Source organism: Mirounga leonina, unplaced genomic scaffold (genome assembly GCF_011800145.1).
Source record: "Mirounga leonina isolate KUSES-001 unplaced genomic scaffold, KU_Mleo_1.0 Mir_201, whole genome shotgun sequence".
NCBI lineage: Eukaryota > Metazoa > Chordata > Mammalia > Carnivora > Phocidae > Mirounga > Mirounga leonina.
In genome coordinates, this window is record NW_023270504.1 from 24864433 (window position 1) to 24883152 (window position 18720).

General features: G+C 50.8%; 2 protein-coding genes across 6 annotated transcripts; both read left to right on the plus strand.

The window, feature by feature from the left end:
• The first annotated feature begins 1777 nt into the window (after nucleotides 1-1777).
• ING4 (inhibitor of growth family member 4) lies at nucleotides 1778-8780 on the plus strand. 5 transcript variants are annotated; one of them, XM_035028375.1, is made up of 8 exons: nucleotides 1778-1853; nucleotides 4824-4895; nucleotides 6600-6766; nucleotides 6947-7061; nucleotides 7208-7316; nucleotides 7554-7701; nucleotides 7960-8021; nucleotides 8133-8780. In XM_035028375.1, the coding sequence occupies exons 1-8, from the start codon at nucleotides 1817-1819 to the stop codon at nucleotides 8170-8172; spliced, it is 750 nt and encodes a 249-aa protein (XP_034884266.1). In that variant the 5' UTR covers nucleotides 1778-1816; the 3' UTR covers nucleotides 8173-8780. The 5 variants fall into 5 exon arrangements, with proteins under 5 accessions (XP_034884266.1, XP_034884267.1, XP_034884268.1 ...); XM_035028376.1 differs by having other exon boundaries at nucleotides 7211-7316; XM_035028377.1 differs by having other exon boundaries at nucleotides 6947-7052; nucleotides 7211-7316.
• A 217-nt stretch (nucleotides 8781-8997) lies between these two features.
• Nucleotides 8998-18016, plus strand: ACRBP (acrosin binding protein). Its single transcript, XM_035028373.1, has 10 exons — nucleotides 8998-9813; nucleotides 10116-10334; nucleotides 10517-10611; nucleotides 11120-11237; nucleotides 11867-12311; nucleotides 12796-12928; nucleotides 15375-15554; nucleotides 15676-15843; nucleotides 16995-17078; nucleotides 17676-18016. Exons 1-10 carry the CDS (start codon nucleotides 9771-9773, stop codon nucleotides 17796-17798), a joined length of 1608 nt encoding a protein of 535 aa, XP_034884264.1. The 5' UTR covers nucleotides 8998-9770; the 3' UTR covers nucleotides 17799-18016.
• The last annotated feature ends 704 nt before the right edge of the window (nucleotides 18017-18720 follow it).

An 18720-nucleotide genomic window follows, 5' to 3' on the forward strand; every position in this document is an offset into this window, starting at 1 on the left:
GAACTGAGTAACAATGCAGGACAGTTGTAGTGCTTGAAAAGTAGAATGTGGTCAGGAAACCTGGACTTCAGCCCTGGCTCCACCGCCAAGCAGTGTTCACCGAGAGGCTTCTTCAGCTGTTAAAAGAAGGGATCGGACTAGATCGCCTCCAAGATTCCTCTTTGAGAATTAAGGACCTTTAAGCACTGAAAACGTGACAAATCTCCAACATCCAATAACATGGCTATCTGTGTACTGCTGGGCAGCCGTGCTCATGACCTAGAGGAATGTGGATGGTCCATGAAGTAATAATGCCCACTTAAGTTTTGGGCTCAGCCAGTCTCTCGGGTGGGCATCCAAGACCTCTCAATCTGCGCTGTGACACTAATGAATGTATCATCTATGATGAAACATGTCAATGTCTGCTAGCTTCCTGAATACTTCTTTCCCCTGCTCTCGCCAATTGCTGAAAATGTCCTGGCTGCTCTATCTTCACCACAGCTATTAAAACCAGAATCTACTCTTTTTAAGGATTCACTCACAATCATAGCAAGAACTCTATGAGGTAGGTACTACTAGTCTCAATTTATAGAGAAGGACATAAGCACCAGAATAAAATTGTTATCCAGGGGCATGACACTTCGAGTGAAGTCTTCTAGATCCAACTGCTGTATCTTAACCACTTGCTCAGTAGTAAACCTGAGGTTTCATCTTACCCTTCTTCACATATTTGGTCTAAATTAGGTGACTGAAAAATCTTTCATTAAAAACGCTGCCCTGTGGCATTGATAATTATCACGAATGTGTGAGTTGGGGGTGCGGGGGACAACAGTCTCCAAAACACTATCTTACTAACACCACTATTAAGGTTATGGGCTTTGAGTTGTTTCCCCAGTGTGGTGGCAGTCTGTCATGCACTTGATTGGTTTCCATCCTGATGTAGAGTCCTCATTATACTGTAGCTGACTAGGATGACAGCTGGCCCACTTGTGACAGAGCTCCGTGCTCCAATCCTTTCAGAATCATGGTGCTAGTCACATATAAACTGGGAAACAAAAAAAGGGGGGGGGGATAAAAACAAGGGGCAAGGCCAAAAATACTATGTCATTTTATACGTGAGAATGTATTCGAGTGTGAAAAGGACAGGAACCCTGACAACTGTTAAGAATTACAGCTTTATTGTGTAAGTCTTTGTATTTATAAGTACAGTTTATAAATAATGATTTCTTTCCAAGTTAAAAAATAATCCTGGGGAACCGATGTTCGTGCGATTGAAAAGAAGTGCGGAGGGTTTAAATCTCGCAACACCAGCTACGCCTTCCTAACTTCGTTAAGAAACTAGCTCCCTTGAAGAAAGTCTTGATTCAGCCAGGACCTGCTCTGGTCACTAGATTCATATCCTGCAAAAAGGAGCAGAGTCCCCAGTCGCTGAAAAGGTATATTTATGGAATACTACCCTAAAGAGACAAGGGGGTTTTTTTGCCCCTCATTACCGCACATCCTGGTTTTGGAGGGAAAAAAAATTTTTTTTTGATAGGGAATGCAAAATGGCGACCCGCAGTGACGTCATGCCTGCTTCGGTCGCGTACTGGGGTCTCAGTAAGGGCGGAAGCGTGCTAAAGCCACCTCAAGACACCTCGGCACGGGCCGCCCCGGCTACCTACGCAAAAAGGAAAGTTTCAACGTCGGGCGGATGTGTCCCGGCGAATAATTTACTGAGGGCGGAAGCTCTCCTTTTAAGGGCGGAAAGGCTCCAACCCAAGGATAATAGCTTCAGCGCCTGTTGCGTTTCAGTCACTTCCGGGGCGGATCGGAAGTTGCTTTGTTTTGCTTCAAGATGGCTGCGGGGATGTATTTGGAACATTATCTGGACAGTAAGAGCAGGCTGGAGGAGGGGGTCAGGGGTCATAGAGTGGCGGGGGGGATCGGGGCTGAGGAGCTGTACGGCCCCGAAGTCCCGGTGGTCAAAAAGTCACAATTGTGAAGGGGTTCCGTGAGAGAAAATATTGGAGGGTGTGAAGAAAGAGGGGGCGGGGCAGCAGGGTCGGGGCCTGGCTTTGGGTGTAGACGAGGGAGGGGCTGCGCGGTAGGGCTGAGGGGATGTCTCTTGTAGGGCTAATGGGCAGAGCTGGGAAGGTATTTGCCGAGCCCATCTCCAGGGTCTCCAGCCTCAGGATATTCACCACCACCACCACCCCCCCCCCGACAATCGTTTAGGATCGGTCGTTTTAGTATATCACCCACTGCTATTTGGAGCAGCGACAAAGACCTGCTCGCAGCTCCTCCGCTCAGTTGTTTCTGAGAAGCGGTTTCTCATGGGGATCGCGGGTTGTGAGTGACCACTGTCAGGTAGTAAAACTGGAACCTTCTCTTCTTGGAGTAAAGATCCAATTCCTATCGAATGGAAATCTGGTGTTGTGTTTATGCCATCTGTGTTACCCACCCCTTCACAAAGCCTGTCACCCTTATGCGCTTACATTTATTTGTCTTAGTGTTGGGAGTCATCCATTCATTTATTGAGGCCCTGCTCTGGGTCAGACATAATGGCAGGTACTGCGGAGATACCAAAATGAGTAAGACACAGACCGTGCCATCAAGTGCTCATAGTCTAGGAGGAAACAGATTCTGCTAATAAATAATTATAAAACTGTGACAAATGAAATAATAGAAATACATTAAAAGGACAGTTGGTAGCACTGGAGAAAGAGGGGCTAATTCCCTGGGGATGTAGGTAAAGCTTTACCAGAGGATGTGATCTTTGAATAGAACTTTGAAACCTGAGTGTTTATTTGCCAGTGTGGAGAAGGAAAGGAAATTTCTGGTTGGAGAGGGCATCAGCAAAGGCATTATGGTGGGTTTGTGGCAGGTCAAGGAAAGGTGAAGTCAGAGTGCTTGATAGATAGGACTCTAAGGTGGAAGATTGGGAAGTGAGGCTGGAGAAAGGCTGGGGCTAGATTGTGCAAGGTCTTTTAAGTCAGCCTAAGAGGCTTGCACTTTAGATACCGAAGAACCAACAGATTTTAAAAATAGGTTTTAATAAGGGAAAACAACTGATGTATGATAAGTTCAGGTCTCAGAGAGTGACAGAAGTCTTTAGGAGCTAAAAGGACAGCACTGATTGAATGACTGGGTAGTTGAGAGAGAAAGAAGAATCTAAGGTGACTCTGATTTCCTGCTTGGGAAGTGAGGTGGATATGATACCATCAGCAAGATAGGGAATCAGGAGTAACAGCAATATACCTAATTCAATTTTAAACTTAAGCATAGGCATGGTAATTGTATGAGAGTGAATGAGGTCAAGATCATTCAGGGAATATAAGGAAAGTGGGAAAATGAGAGGATTAAAGTATAATCTCAAGAAAACAGGGGCGCCTGGGTGGCTCAGTCATTAAGCGTCTGCCTTCGGCTCAGGTCATGATCCCAGGGTCCCGGGATCGTGCCCCGCATCGGACTCCCTGCTTGGCGGGAAGCCTGCTTCTCCCTCTCCCACTCCCCCTGCTGTGTTCCCTCTCTCACTCTCTCTCTCTGTCAAATAAATAAAATCTTAAAAAAAAAAAAAAAAAGAAAACATTAACATTTAAGGGACAGGCTAAAGAAACATCACTGTTGGAATTATCAAAAAGTATATGATGAGATTTAGAATCCTAAGAGGAAGAAAGTTACTGAAGGAAAGAAGATGGTGCCAACTGCTGCAGACATATTTTTTAAGATAGGACTAATAACAGATCATTTGTTTTGGTAAGTCATTGGTGACTTAAAGTAATCTCAGTAAACTGGGGATGGCAGACCTGACGTTATAGTTTAAAGCAGTGGAGGTATTTTAAAAGTTTGAAATGGAGTCATGGGAAGAGATTTTTCTTTTATGGAGAGACTTAAGTTATATGTGCATTTATTCAAGTATTTATTGAAGACCCTCTGTACACAAGTCATAGCAAAATAAGTGAGAAGACAGACGTGTCCAGTCCTTCTGGAGGGCTAGGGCGAGAGATACCAAATAACTGGTTACACAATTAATGATTTAATTGCAGTTGGGTAAGTGCCCAAAAGGGTAGAGCTAGAATAACTTGACGGCATCATCCAGTGCACTTGGAGTCTGGAGAAGTCAGAGTTGAGCTGAACTTTGAAGAATGAACAGCAGTTCAGTAGGCTAAGAAGTATGGTGGGGGTGGGATGAAGAACAAGCAGTCATTCCGGACAGAGAAAGCAGCACGTGGAAAGCTGGGTAGCAGTATGAGCCCTGGCAAAGTTGGGGGGCACTCAAGAGAAGGCCAGTCTGATCAGGGCAGACCAAGCACAAAGGGGGACTGACCTGAATCAAGGCTGGAGTAAGGCGAGCATGGGCCAGAAAGTACAAAATATGAATAGGAATTGTGTGATAGGAAGTTACCAGACGGTTATAAAGCAGGAGGGTGACTTGATGAGATTTGCATTTTTTAAGAGAATATTCTGACTACGATACAGAGAGCAGATTGGAAGTGTGTGTGTGTGTGTGTGTGTGTGTGTGTGTGTGTGAGTGATAGTGGAGGATACCAGGTGGGTATTTGGATTGAGGGCAAGGAGCTTGAAGGGAATCAAGGGAAAGGAGGGGCTGATTGATAGAGTAAGGTCACTGAAGGGGCAAATGGTGGGAAAGCTGTGAAGAGATGGCAAAGTTAGTTGTGGAGAGATGCAGACACAGCCTCCACTGAAAAAGGAATGATGACTGCTGTTCTGGGTTAATCCAGCTGTTCTGGGTTAATCCAGCTGTTCCAGGGAGGGGAAACTGAGTCCCCTTTTGGATCTGTGCTTTAAAAGCAGCTATAAGGCCTATGAAGTGCAGTGATTCTTTTTCTTCTTCTCCCTAGGTATTGAAAATCTCCCCTTCGAACTGCAGAGAAACTTTCAGCTCATGAGGGACCTGGACCAAAGAACAGAGGGTATGTACAGAGTAAGGAGTTTGGGTGTATAATGAGTGTGTATGATCATTTCTTTTTTCTGTTTGGTGTTACCATATCATCTGGTCTGATCTGGAGAACTGTGGCTTCTCTCTCTTTTTTACTCTCTTGCAATTCTTAAAAGGAGAGCAGTGAGGATCTGCATTTCTAGATCAGCGTTTCCATAATAGAGTATTGCAGCAATGCCTCAAGAACTCAAAGATGCTCTGTTCTTTATATCTGCAAGAAGAATTCAAAAAGAAGTCAACTCTAGAATCGTTTCTGTTCTCTGTATTCAATATATCTATAGGAAGACTAGGATGTTTCTACTCTGCTGGATTGTTAATGTTGTATCACAAAATTCAATGTGGCTGTAGACCGCAAGTCATGTTGGTAGAGAAGTTCTTAAAAAAAAAAGAGAGAGAGAGAAAGAAAAAAAGAAGAAGGAAGAGCAGCAATTAACAACAGGATCTCTACACTGTATTCTTCAACCTTACAGAAGCACTAGATACCATCTGTGGCCTTCCTTGGATGTTGAGCAAATCTGGCTGCATTGAGGCATTCACTTGGAGCCTGAGGCTACACCACAGTGGTCAGGTTGGTCTCTTCAAGGGCAAAGATGTCATCTGTTGGAGCCATGCCCCATACCTGCTGAAGGATATATAGGTCTTACCTTCCATCCTTATGTAGCCATGCTCAAGGATGTGACAAGCTGGTGTTAGAATACTTAAAGCTGTGATTTCAGTTACTCTGGGTAAGTTTACTCATGAAAAGGTGAACATCATGTAAAATCCTGGATGTAGGACACCACCCCACCCCACCCCTGGCCCCGAGAACTGCCTGGCGGATGCTGAGAACTAGCTTGCTTCCTTGGTATCACAGTCCCTACTCTTGAGTTCATGCACAGAAAGACCGGTTGGGACATTATCAAACTACATGCATTTCCAGCTTCCTCCCATGAAAGGGGGCACAAACATAGTGTGCACACAGATCCTTCCAGTTGTCTGTCGCTGCACCACGTTACAGTCACTCTTTTGTCTCTTTTCATCGACATTTTATATGAGTCCTACCAAATAGTAGGCGGTAGGCATCTACAGTCTCAGTGTCTGGGGACATCGCCAGCCTTCCAATATTAAAATGTTCGGAGCAATGTCTAAGATGAACAAACAGAAAAAGTGACGGGAAATACGAGCAGGTTGCAGACGATGAGCAAAGTAGGGTAGAAGAACTGTTACATAAATGAACTAGGGCCTAGTTTTAAATGATGAGTCACAGATGTACAGACCTGGAAGGCAGCCGCAGCAGATGACCCAGCCGCTTCGCAGCACTCAGAGCTGTTGTGGAATGTTTTTTGAGACAAGAAATCAGGAAGCCTGTGAGACAAGATTCATGGTTCAAGAAGCAGCAAGCCCTGCAAAGAAGCATCTGCGGACACCAACAAAAATATACTTCGTATTAGTGCGGTGTGCAAAGGCTCCCTCCTTATTTTTCACTAACTTCAGTTCGCCTGAAGGCACCTTTAAAACAAATACTGTCAATATGTTGCATTACTTGAGTAAATGGCACAGTACCTGTGAACTTTCAGGGCATTTTAGTTCGAAGGTTATGATGCTGGTCAATGGAAAAGGTCCAAGAAACAAGAGGAAGAAGTGTGTTTCACCTAGCCACTCAGGGGCCTTTGTGACCCGGCCTCTGTCTCTGTTGTAGACCTGAAGGCTGAAATTGACAAGTTGGCCACTGAGTATATGAGTAGCGCCCGCAGCCTGAGCTCCGAGGAAAAATTGGCCCTTCTCAAACAGATCCAGGAAGCCTATGGCAAGTGCAAGGAATTTGGTGACGACAAGGTGCAGCTTGCCATGCAGACCTATGAGATGGTATGGCCCTGTTCACGGCTCCCCACCTACCTCCCATCTAATCCTTGGGGTCCTAGACCCCTCCTTCAGCTGTGTGGGGATCTGTTTTGGGTCTGGGAGATACACAGAATGTGCCTTAGCCTTATTTTCTTTTTGCCCAAACCAGCCTTGTAGCTCTCTCTTTTCCTTTCTTGCACCTAGGTGGACAAACACATTCGGCGACTGGACACAGACCTGGCCCGTTTCGAGGCTGATTTGAAGGAGAAGCAGATTGAGTCCAGTGACTATGACAGCTCTTCCAGCAAAGGCAAAAAGAGTGAGGAGGGGGGCGGGGCTTGAGAGGGGGCGGGAGGGTGCAGAGGGAGAAGCCGCCACACTTTGGCTACGGGGGAGGGGCTCGAGCAGGAAGACTTAACCCATCTTTCTGTCTCCCTGCCTTCTGGCTTTCCCCCTCTTTCCTAGAAGGCCGGACCCAAAAGGAGAAGAAAGCTGCCCGTGCTCGTTCCAAAGGGAAAAACTCAGATGAAGAAGCTCCCAAAGCTGCCCAAAAGAAGTTGAAACTTGTGCGCACGTGAGTGTACAAGGGGGCGCTTTGCCACACAGTGTATTTTTTTCTCCTGCCCCGCACTCCCACCCCACACTGCCCCTAGCCACTCTCCATCTTCTGTGCCAGTAACTTCTTGTCATTGTGGTATTTGCTGGATAGAAAAGAGACGCCACAAATCACTTGCCCCTCCAGGATGTCTTTCTACCACCTTTCTAGCTTCCCTTTCTGCAGATGACACGTTCTCTTCCTCTCGGCATGCAGAAGTCCTGAGTATGGGATGCCCTCAGTGACCTTTGGCAGTGTCCACCCCTCTGATGTGTTGGATATGCCTGTGGATCCCAACGAACCCACCTATTGCCTTTGTCACCAGGTCTCCTATGGAGAGATGATTGGCTGTGACAACCCTGATGTGAGAACCAACCGTTTTGCCTCCAGATGGGGTTCTGGGGGCCACGAGGGAGCGGGTACAAGAGGGGAAGAAACGGTTGAATAGTGGGACTCCAGAATAACAGGAAGGTGGAGTTGGTTGGCCTTGGGACCTCCAAGATTTCTCCAAAGGGACGGAATACGGGAACACTTCTGAGGAATCTGTGGAGGAAACTTCTTTTCTTTCCTCTGCTCCACCCGGGCCCCTGACTTCTGCTTCTTCCATCTTCCTCCTTTTCAGTGTTCCATCGAGTGGTTCCACTTTGCCTGTGTGGGGCTGACGACCAAGCCTCGGGGGAAGTGGTGAGTGAGAGAGTTGCGGCAGGCGCTGGGCTGCCCCTGAGCTGCGTGGAGGAGGGCACTCCCTTTCACTCACTTTCTCCTTCCACCTCTCTCTATCATGTTCCTCTCTAGGTTCTGCCCACGCTGCTCCCAGGAACGCAAGAAGAAATAGATAGGGGCCTTGGATTCCCACGGTTTCTTCTACATCCCTGGACCTGGGCTAGTGGGGAGAGGAAAGCCTGTGCTGGGGCCCGGGGGCTCCGGGAGAGTGGATGGCGCAGTGTAGTCATCCCTTCTCCTCCCCTCTCCCCACTCCTGGTGCTGAGGCTGCATCCAAACCCTGGTAGGGAGGGGTGCCGCAGCCACTAACCATCTGTACTCTCATTCAGCCTGCCCCCCTCAGAGGGAAGTGGTCTTGCCCACTGTCCTTTTGCCTCTGTGCTGAGGTTGGTGCTGTATTTCCAAGGGATGGTCCTCTTCACTCCCCTTGCTTTGTATTCAAGGACTGGGGCAGTAGCATGGGGGCACTCCCCTGCCCTCCTGATTCCCTCCCCCTGTGGGGGTGCTCTGGTGTGATAAACTCTCTTTGTTCTCTTCCTGCTTTTTCCGAGGTAGGGGATCCCCCAGAGCATCTGGGCTGTGGCCTTAGTTGAAGGGGCACCCCTTCCTCTGTGCCAAGAGGATTCATCCTGGCCTTGTGAGTGGGAGAGGGGGCAAGGTGGAATGCACATACACATGTGTAAAGGAATTTGAGTAGGTGAATAAAAGCTATCCATGTTGGCCTGCTGTGTTTATTGTAGAGACCGTATTTCAGTACGTGTGCTAAGCATTTTGTTTGCATCCTCTGGGTTGGATTAGAGGTGGGAGGAAGTAGAACAAGGCATGAAACCAGAAGCGGTACCTCTGCACCAGAATCCACAACTTCTCACCTTGGGAAGGGGTGCGGCGGGGAGGGGAAGTGCTGCAGCCTGGGGCTTTCCCAGACTTTTAAAATTCTGCATCTTTTCTCCATAAAACATCTTTCACTTAATTTCCAATAAACGTGTATGTGTGTTTTATGCATGTACTATTATACTATTAGCTTGATTTCTTATTTTAAACACAAAACGGAAAAACATTTTGCCCCTATGCCGATGGGTTGTCTTGCTCACCTCCCATTTGGAAACCCCGTCCTTAGACTGAACCATCCTTACACCTGAGCACCTCCTCACCCGAACCCGGCTTGCTTCCCCCTTTGGCTCATTTCTTACCTGGAGGCTCCCTCTAGTTCCTACCCAGGTAGGCTGACTTTGTTCTGTACACTCCATCCCTGCCTGCCCTAGAACCCCACCTACATTCCCATCTTGGCCTCACCACCCATTAGGCAGATTGGTTCTCCAAACCCCGGTTTTGTCATCTGTAATGCAGGGATAACAGTACCCACTTTGTAGGATTACCTCGGGAATGCAATAAGGTGATACATACAAAGAACAGCACGGGGCCACTTCCGTCGAAGGTACTGAGTCCGTGATGGCTTTTGCCGTCATTATCCTCCGGGGGTGGATTATGACACACGTGAGGACCCTTACACCCTTCCCCCCACCCCACCGGGCAGGCGCGGTGACCCCCAGAGCGCGCTGCGGTTTCCGCGGCCCCGCCCCCCGCCCTTTGTGACGTCGGGGGCCGCACCTTCTACTCCCCCATCGGCAAGCCCGCGCCCGCCGGCTCTCTCTGGCTTGGCCCGTTAGAGGCCGCTTTGGTCCGGGAAACGCGGGCGGATCGACTGGGGCCATGAGGAAGCTAGCCGCCGGCTTCCTTCTCTCACTCCTCGAGGGTGAGAGGTTCCCGCCTACTCGAGCAGTCTTTCTCCCGGGGTTCAGTCCTCCACCTCCCAAGCGCCCTTGTTATAAGGTTTTGAAACGCTTTCTCAGGGTTGTCACGTTGGGTTTGCTCCCTAGCTTCTGGGCTCAGACCCTACCCTCTGCCCCTGGAATCTCCTCACCCTGATCCGCGGGGATCGCCGGCCAGACATCCCCCAGTTGCTGATTTCCACGGGGCCCGTTTGCGAGTCTGTCCAGGGCCCGAGGCGGGTTTTGGAGTTCGGTCCATCCATCCGTTTGTTTCCCTGCCCCGCAGGGCTGCTCCTGCTTCTGACACCTGCCCCAGCCCAGGATTCAATTTCGGCCTCCACCCCAGGCAGCCCTCTCTCTCCCACCGAATATGAACGCTTCTTCGCACTGCTGACCCCAACCTGGAAAGCAGAGACTACCTGCCGTCTCCGGGCAACGCACGGCTGCCGGAACCCCACCCTCGTCCAGCTGGACCAATACGAAAATCACGGCTTGGTGCCGGACGGTGAGGGCCAGACTGGTGGGGCAGCCCGGTGCTCGCTTGAGAGGGGAGGAGTATGGCCGGCTCCTTAGCCGGGGGCCATATTCTCCACTCTGCAGACCCAAGGAGCCCACTGCCCCCTCCCCCTCGGGGAGAGAGGTTCCCCCTTGTGTGTGTTCACCTTCTCCACCCCTGCCCATTCTCAGGCGCTGTCTGCTCCGACCTCCCTTATGCCTCCTGGTTTGAGTCCTTCTGCCAATTTACTCAGTATCGTTGCTCCAACCACGTCTACTACGCCAAGGTGAGGCCGGGGACAAAGGTTGGATCTGGTGTCTGAGGACCACGGGGGAGTTGGGGGCCGGGGAGGTGAGGTGTTGAAGAAGGGCTCCAGGAGGGCCATCCTGAGATCTTCCCTCCCTGCCACTTTGCCAATCCTTTACTCAGAGTACGTAGGAGTACAGTCTCACCTTGGGTGTCCAGACTGACGGAATAGTCTTGTTCCTGCAAGGAAAGTAGGGAAGAGGGCAGAGAAGAGGCAAAGGGACAAGGCCTCCCCTTTCTTCTAATACTTGAGTGATTTCTTTCAAGTCAAACACAAGAGTGAAGGCAGAGGTGTGGCCCAGACACCGAGTCTTATCTCACAGGGGAACCCTTTCTCAGGTTTAGAGGGTTCCACCAGGGACCATATCCCTTCATCCCTGCCCAGCAACTGTGAGAGAGGAGACATGCCAGAAAAGGACTGAGCTGGACGCTGGAGTAGAAGTCTGCCCTATGGGAAACGCATGCCCACTGTCCTTCTCTTCTTGCAGAGGGTCCGGTGCTCCCAACCAGTCTCAATCCTCTCACCTAACACTCTCAAGGAGATTGACAGTTCTTCTGATGTCCCTCCCACCACGATGACCTCCCCCCTCTCATCTCATGTCACAGGTGAGACCCTGCCAGTACCTGGGAGGCTACCTGCAAGCCCTTCCACAAATCCCAGAGCCCAGGAGTTAAGGCATCGGTGGTAGGGAATGGGGAAGAATGTTGAGCAGGGCTGGGGAGTGGGGGGCTGGCAGCATGGTTACATAAGGCTGGAGACTGCTTTTTATGAATACAAGGTGGGGCTTTCCCGTCCAGGAGTATCTTCTGACATTGCTTACAATTCTAGGAAAAATTCACTTTTCCCAGCTCCCCCATTCCTGCGTCTGGAAGTCCTCTGGGACTTTTATAAGCCGCCATCTTCACTCTAGAAAGGATTTGTTGCTCGCTATTCAGCATCTTTGGTGTTTCCTAAGTGAGAGGGACAAAAGGTGGGATTTGAGGTGGGAGCTAGGGAAGAGGAGCACTTGTCGGGGAGGTGGAAAGGAGAACCACAGTTGCCATAATTGCCATGGCAATTTTTCTTTTATTTTCATACTCGTAGTCTTCCCCGTGTCTTTTATGCTCGGCTGTGTGAATGTCATTTAGGCTGCTTTCCTGTGCCTTTGTGTTTCTGTGTGTGTCCCTCTCAGGGGCCAGAAGCCTGACTCTTTCTTCCCATTTTCTTTCTCGGTCCTTCCCAAACCCTTCTGCAGCCACAGAACGACAGGCCTTCCAGCCCTGGCCCGAGAGGCTTAGCAACAACGTGGAGGAGCTGCTACAGTCCTCCCTGTCCCTGGGGGGCCAGGAGCAGGGGCAGGAGCGCAAGCAGGAGCAGGGCCAGGAGCATAAGCAGGAGCAGGGCCAGGAGCAAGAAGAGCAAGAAGAGGAGCTGGAGGAGGAGGGAAAGCAAGAGGAAGGACAGGGGGCAGAGGAGGGACTGGAGTCAATGGCTGGGCTGCAGACAGACCCAGAGCTCAAGTTCCAGTCTGAATTTGTGTCTTCCAACCCTTTCTCCTTCACTCCCCGAGTCCGGGAAGTGGAGTCCACTCCTATGATGATGGAGAACATCCAGGAGCTCATCCGATCAGCCCAGGAAATGGATGAAATGAATGATCTGTATGATGAAGAACCCGTCTGGAAAAAGCCAACCCGTGACAGGTACAGGCTGTTCTGACCTACGCACCCCGGCTACCACCCTATCCCCGCTGCTGCCTTTTTTGGGAAGGAGAAGCTCCCTTACCCAGCCTCGGCTTCCAAGACCCACTCAGACCTGCTTGGGCTTCAGGCGCTCCTAGCAGCTGTCTGCCTCACCTCTTCTGTCTCCATCACTGCCTTAAGCACTGTCCTAGATGCCCTTGCTCTGTGTGATGGGATGGTATGGGCCCTGGACCTGGGCCTGGGTTCTGGTCTTGTCTCTGCCTCTGATTAGCACTGCAGCTTTGGGGAGGATTACTTCCCTTTCTGTTTCTCAGTTCCTCATCTGTGAAAGGAGGCAGTTGGCCTGGAGGCCTCTAAAGCCCCATCAGCATGCTGAATGTGTGTGACCAAGACCAGACACCAAGGAGGGGTGGGGGAAGAGTGGATGTGGCTTTCTGCCCCAGCCCTCCGGCCATGCCCACCAGCCAACGCTGTCTTCTTGCAGCCTCCTGCAGATGCCCCACGTAGAGGCATTGTTGGTGCTATGCTACTCGATTGTGGAGAACACCTGCACCATAACCCCCACAGCCAGGGCCTGGCAGTACATAGAGGAGGAGATCCTTGGCTTCGGGAAGCCGGTATGCCTGCAATGCTGTTTAATGGATACATGCTCTTTGGCCATCCTCTGCACCCGGCACTAGACTGGGCCTTGAGAGTGAGGGGGGAAAGGCAGGGATACAGAAAGCACAAGGTATCACTGGAGAGACATTCTCTCTGAATGAGAATCTTTCTTTAGGAGGACATCTCCGGCTCACCTTAAAGGAAAAAGGCCCAAGACCTAGTCTGGAATCCTTTCCAGTCCAGAGTTCAGTCTTCATCTCTCTGAGCCGTTAGGCTTGAGTTATCTCCTGAGCTAGTTCACCATCTTCAATACTTGGCTTTGCCTTGGATGCAGCTCTCCTTTCCAGGGGGGCCATAGATCCCGTTCCAAGGATCTGTAGAGAGATCCCAGTCTCAGTGTGCCCTCAGCACCAAGCGAATCCTATTCCCAGGAAGATATTCTGTAGGCTTTCAAATAAGACAAGTTAGTAAGCACTTGTTAAGAGTGAGCATGCCCTCCATTCACCCATTTGTTCAATATTGCATAGTGCCAGGCCCAGAGGATGGCCAACGAGCAAGTTAAATAATTGGTTTTTTAGTATAGTGTACCAACTCTGTACTAGGTACTCGAGATGTTGGTGATGGGTAAAATAGATCCAGTCTTCTTAGACTCTAGTGGGAGAGACAGATGAGGAAACAGGCAGAATAGTGTGATGGATAAATGCAGCCATGGATAAGTACATAGTCCAGACGCAGCAGATGGGGCACCCCATGGTCCATGTTTGGGAGGATCAGAGAATTCTTAGAGGAACCAATGTTTAAAACAGAGACCTGAAGATGAAAGATGTTACGCAGGCAAAAGAAGGGGCTTGGTAGAGGTTCCTGTTAGAGGGAATAGTAGGGCACCAAGAATGAGCATACTGCTCCTGCCCTTAAGGGCTCTGAAAGCATGAGGGATTCGGTAGCATTATAAAAGAAGTGCGCAGTAGGTGTTGGAGAGAGACTTTTCTTTTTAAGATTTTGTTTATTTATTTGAGGGAGAGCATGGGGGGGCGGGGCAGAAGGAGAAGGAGACTCGCCGCTGAAAGGAGAGCCCCATGTGGGACTCGATCCCAGGACCCTGAGATCATGACCTGAGCCGAAGGCAGACGCTTAACCACCTGAGCCACCCAGGTGCCCCCTGAGACTTTTTTTTTTTTTTTAGGGTAGGAAGTTCAGGAGTCATGGAGAGCTCCCTGGATATCGGGGTTTGGTTAAGGGACCAGTCGGGAGCCCATTTTTACCCGGAGCAGAGTGGCAGGAGAGATAGGAAGGGGCCTAAGGTGAAAAATCTCAAACAGCGGCCTGAAGCATTTGTATTGAACTTGGTAGGAAGCGCTAACCCAATAACAATTTGAGTCAAGGACATGATGATGCTCCCTTACGTGCTGGTGTGAGGAGTAAGCAAGGTGACATAAGAGATTCCGTGCACTATGACGCATGTACCCACGCGTGAAGGGGGAGGATGGCATGAATGGGACATGCTGGTTAGCAAGCCCCAGCCTAGAATGCGGAGGAAGCCCAGTCAGGGCGCAGCTCCCAGCTAGGAGATGGGTAACTCTGCTCTGAAGAATGTCTTCCAAGAACTTGGAGGTTTTGGACCTGGGTTCTTGGGTAGAGTGTAGGTTTGGGAGTTAGCAGAATAGAGCTCCACCATCTATTAGACGCGTGGTTCTGAGCAGATCACTCGGCCTCAACTGAGCCCGTTTCCTCATCAGTCAAATGGAGATGTTTCTAGTACCTAGTCTAGCATAGGGCTCTGGTGAAGGCTAACTGAGACGAGAGTGTTTATGGCCATGGTGCTTAGCACTGTCTCGACTGTGTAGATATTAGCATTATCATTAGCAGAGAGAGGGAAAGAGAAGATCATGAGTCCTTTTCAGAGTCTAAGGAGTGATTGCAAATCTTAAAAAAAAAAAAAATTGTGGGCACCTGGGTGGCTCAGTTCGTTAAGCGTCTGCCTTCGGCTCAGGTCATGATCTCAGGGTCCTGGGATTGAGTCCCGAGTCGGGCTCCCTGCTCAGTGGGGAATCTGCTTCTCCCTCTCCCTCTGCCCCTCCCCACTTCTTGTGTGAGCTCTCTCTCTCAAATAAATAAATAAATTCCTTAAAAAAAAAAAAAAGGAGTGATTGTAGGTCACCTGGTGGTAGACATCTGTCAGGTACTTGGCAGTGAGGATTTGGAGCTCAGGAAAGGGATCGGAACGGATGATATGATTTGGGTGTTGCCTGCAGAAAGGTGAAGGTTACCTGGGAGTAGACACAGCAGGAAGAAGGTGAAGAGTTAGAACACTGAGCAGAGGTCCTGGAGGAGCCTTTGGGGAGAGGTCAGGGAGGAAAGCCAGAGAAGCCTTGAAGAGCCTTAATGGGAAGACATTCTGCAGGGACAGTGCTGCAGGGCTGGAAGTGTCTCAGCCTCAGTCTGTCAACCACACTCCTGCCCCAGGTCTGTGACAGCCTTGGGCGGCGACACACAGCCACCTGTGCCCTCTGTGACTTCTGCTCCCTGAAGCTGGAACAGTGCCACTCGGAGGCGGTCCTGCAGCGACAGCTGTGTGACAACTCGCACAAAACACCCTTCATCAGCCCCTTGCTCATAGCCCAGAGCATGTCCATCGGTACCCAGGTACCTAGCCGGGCAACCTGCAGTGGGGGAGGCCTCAGGCTCCAGGAAGGAAAGGGCAGTGGGAAGGGAAGTCTGCAGGGGGGCAGGGGCATGCACCTCTCCCCTGTCCCCTGTGCCACAGGTAGGGACCCCAACATCAGGCCGCTTCTACGGGCTGGATATGTATGGTGGGCTCCGCATGGACTTCTGGTGCGCCCGGCTGGCCACCAAGGGCTGTGAAGATATTCGGGTGTCCGGCTGGCTCCAGACGGAATTCCTTAGCTTCCAGGATGGGGATTTCCCCACCAAGGTCAGAGCCTTTACCCAAAGCTCAACCCTACCCCAGTTGTCCCCATTCCTTCCAGTTCCTTGCTCTAAGTAGCCCTAAGATGTGCAAGGGGGCTAGGCCTCTGGCTTCTGGGGGACCAGTCCTCACTGAGCCTCCTGCCTCTTTTCCAATAGACACCCTTCCACCCCTCACCCCCTCTCAAAAAAAAAAAGCGAGCAGGATTGTGTTTGTGAAAGGAGTAGGAATCAGAGGGGCGGAGGGGCCGGGAGAGCACAGGACTGGGAGGCAGGAGACAGAGGTTCTGATCCCAGCTCTTCAGGGTCCCTGCTGAGGGGCTTTGGTCAAGTCACTTCCCACACTGGCCCAAAGTTAGACTCACCTTTACAACCAATAATGAGGGGATGCCCAAGGTGTCATGGACCTGTGACCCAGTGCTGCCCTGCTTCAGTCTGGCGGGCTCCTTGCCCTACGGTTCCAGCACTTTCTCTGCTCAGTGGAATCAACTTTGCTCCCTCTCTCCCCAGAGTGACCTCCCCTGTGGAGCTACTAGTTGTTGACGGACAGCCAGGCCCCTCCCTCCTGTGGTTTAGCAGGAAAAGTCAAGGCCAGGAAAAGCCAGGGCAGCTTAAGAAAGGGTTGGTAGCTGAGATGAGGGGCCCCTGCCCAGCTCTTATCCCTGGGCCTGAGGAGTGGTAGATCCTAGAAAGGGTCTCAGAGATCATCCCTCCTCCTCCCCTGGATTTATAGATGGGGAGGTGAGATCCACAGAGGGAAGTGATTCACCCAAGGTCATACATTAGGGATTCTTCTACCCTCTCCCTCACTTAACCATCACTAGAAGGCTCCCTGAGATTGGACCCCTGATTGGGGCCCCTTCCCCATTCCCTATTCCTCAGCAACTTTCCCAGCAAGCTGACCAGCAGGGCAGCCACTTAATTCTCTGCCTCCTGGCTTCTGTTCAGCACTGAACTGTGACTGAGGGTGGGACAGGAAAGGCACAGGGGACAGAGGCCTATTCCTCAGAGAAGGGGGCACCCTGGGTGTGGAAGGTCTGGCTCTCAAGGGCTCTACCCATGGCCCTGGTTTGGCCATTATGGGCTCTCTCTGGAGGACTGGCATCTTAGAAGGCTTCTGATGTCTCCGCACCTCCCCATTCCTGGCTCCTGGCTTAGATTTGTGACACAGACTATGTACAGTACCCAAACTACTGTGCCTTCAAAAGCCAACAGTGCCTGATGAAAAGCCGGGACCGGAAGGTAAGCCCCTCACCCCGCCCCCTCCTTCTCCCCTCAGCCCTTCAGTCGGTCACCACAGGGGGGTCTATTCTGAGTGCGCACACACCCCCCCCACTCTGCTCTGAGCAACAGGGGTAAAAACAGTTCCCAGCTTGCCTCTCTGGGCTGAGGCCTCCACCAGAGCCCTCTCTCCCACCCCCTCCTGTCTTGGAGTAAGCGAGGCCCTCCAAGGCAGAGGTTGCAGGGGGCGGCGGGGGGGGGGAGGGTGTCCAGGAGGGATGTGCAAATAAAAGGAGAGGGCCCTCGAGGCAACACAGCAAGAATGCCTAGCGGGGTTGGGCATTGGATATTGAGGTCTGGACTCTTACTCACCAAGGGGTCTGGAATAAGTCACTTCCTTCTCCATCCTCAGCCTCCTCGCTTCTTAAAGGAGAGGTGGGGCTACTTGGTGTGTCTTGCAGCCTTAAAAACCCACATCTGTTTCCTCCTTCCTCCGACTGCCCTGTGCCCGTCCCCGCTCGCCTCTGGTTCCTGCGGGACTAATGCCACTTCCCCACCTCCACGCCTCTGTCCCCTGGGCTCTGTGACACAGACTGTGTGTCCCCGATCCCCGTGTAGGTGTCCCGGATGAGATGTCTGCAGAACGAGACTTACAGCATCTTGAGCCAGGCCAAAAGTGAGGACCTTGTGCTTCGATGGAGCCAGGAATTCAGCACCCTGACTCTAGGCCAAGCTGGATGAGCTGGGGTCCATACTGTCTCCACCCCGGCCCGACCTTCCCACATTCCATTGCTCTTAGACCCCATCTGTCAGTTTGCTTCCTGGCTGCCCCTTATGGGCCTCTTACCTGGCTCCTACTAACTTTCCTTGGGTTGGGGCAGCAGTCCCAGAGAGGCCCATGATGGGAACGCCACCCACCTTAAAGGATGTCTTTGCATAAAGTGTTTATTTTCAACCTGTGTGGCCTACTTTGGTTATGATCCCATACTCAGCACTGCCATCCTGCCCCCTGGGAATCAACACTCCAACCGCTGGGATTTATGGATCCGTCTGAAGATGAAAGGACCTCATGAATTGTACTCAGGGAAGTAGCCAACTGCCAGGAGACCTAAGGAATCTGGAGGTTGGATTGAAGAAGGCCATGGCTGGGGTCTTAGGGATTGTGTGGGCCATGAGGGCATGTGTCTTCATTTCTGAAGCCCGTGACTTCAGATGAGTATAAGATTGTCCCTCTGGAGGATAAAGGCCAGAGCCTGCCTGAGATCATGTCCCGGGGGTGGGGGGAATAACCCCAGGGAAGTAGGGCAGAACTTGCACTTCATCAGGAGGGAGGAGACATCCGGGACCTGGAGCTCAGGAAACCCTTGATTTGACATCCAGTGATGGGCCAGATGATCTGAACTTTGAGGTGGTCACATCTTGACAACATACATTGAGGTGTGACTCCAGCATTGGCCGTTAATAATTTGGGATCTCCCAAAATGTGTTCTAGGGACACATATGTTCAGGAAACCATACAGTCTCTCCTCCTACAGGTACACGGTGATTAACAGCATTAAAACAAAAACACTTGTCTTTTATGGAAAAGTTCAAACTCGCACAAAAATAGAATAGTATAAAGCACCCCGTACACCCTTCACCCAGCTTCACTTATGAACACATG

What these genes read in the sequence shown, in the direction of transcription:
- ING4 (XM_035028375.1), top strand. Translation starts at nt 1,817, where the DNA reads ATGGCTGCGGGGATGTATTTGGAACATTATCTGGACA. An exon ending in TTCCAGCAAAGGCAAAAAGA is followed by an intron (nt 7,062 to 7,207) that starts GTGAGGAGGGGG and finishes CCTCTTTCCTAG; the next exon opens with AAGGCCGGACCCAAAAGGAG. An exon ending in ACCAAGCCTCGGGGGAAGTG is followed by an intron (nt 8,022 to 8,132) that starts GTGAGTGAGAGA and finishes GTTCCTCTCTAG; the next exon opens with GTTCTGCCCACGCTGCTCCC.
- ACRBP (XM_035028373.1), top strand. Translation starts at nt 9,771, where the DNA reads ATGAGGAAGCTAGCCGCCGGCTTCCTTCTCTCACTCCTCGAGG. An exon ending in CCTCTCATCTCATGTCACAG is followed by an intron (nt 11,238 to 11,866) that starts GTGAGACCCTGC and finishes ACCCTTCTGCAG; the next exon opens with CCACAGAACGACAGGCCTTC. An exon ending in GCATGTCCATCGGTACCCAG is followed by an intron (nt 15,555 to 15,675) that starts GTACCTAGCCGG and finishes CCTGTGCCACAG; the next exon opens with GTAGGGACCCCAACATCAGG.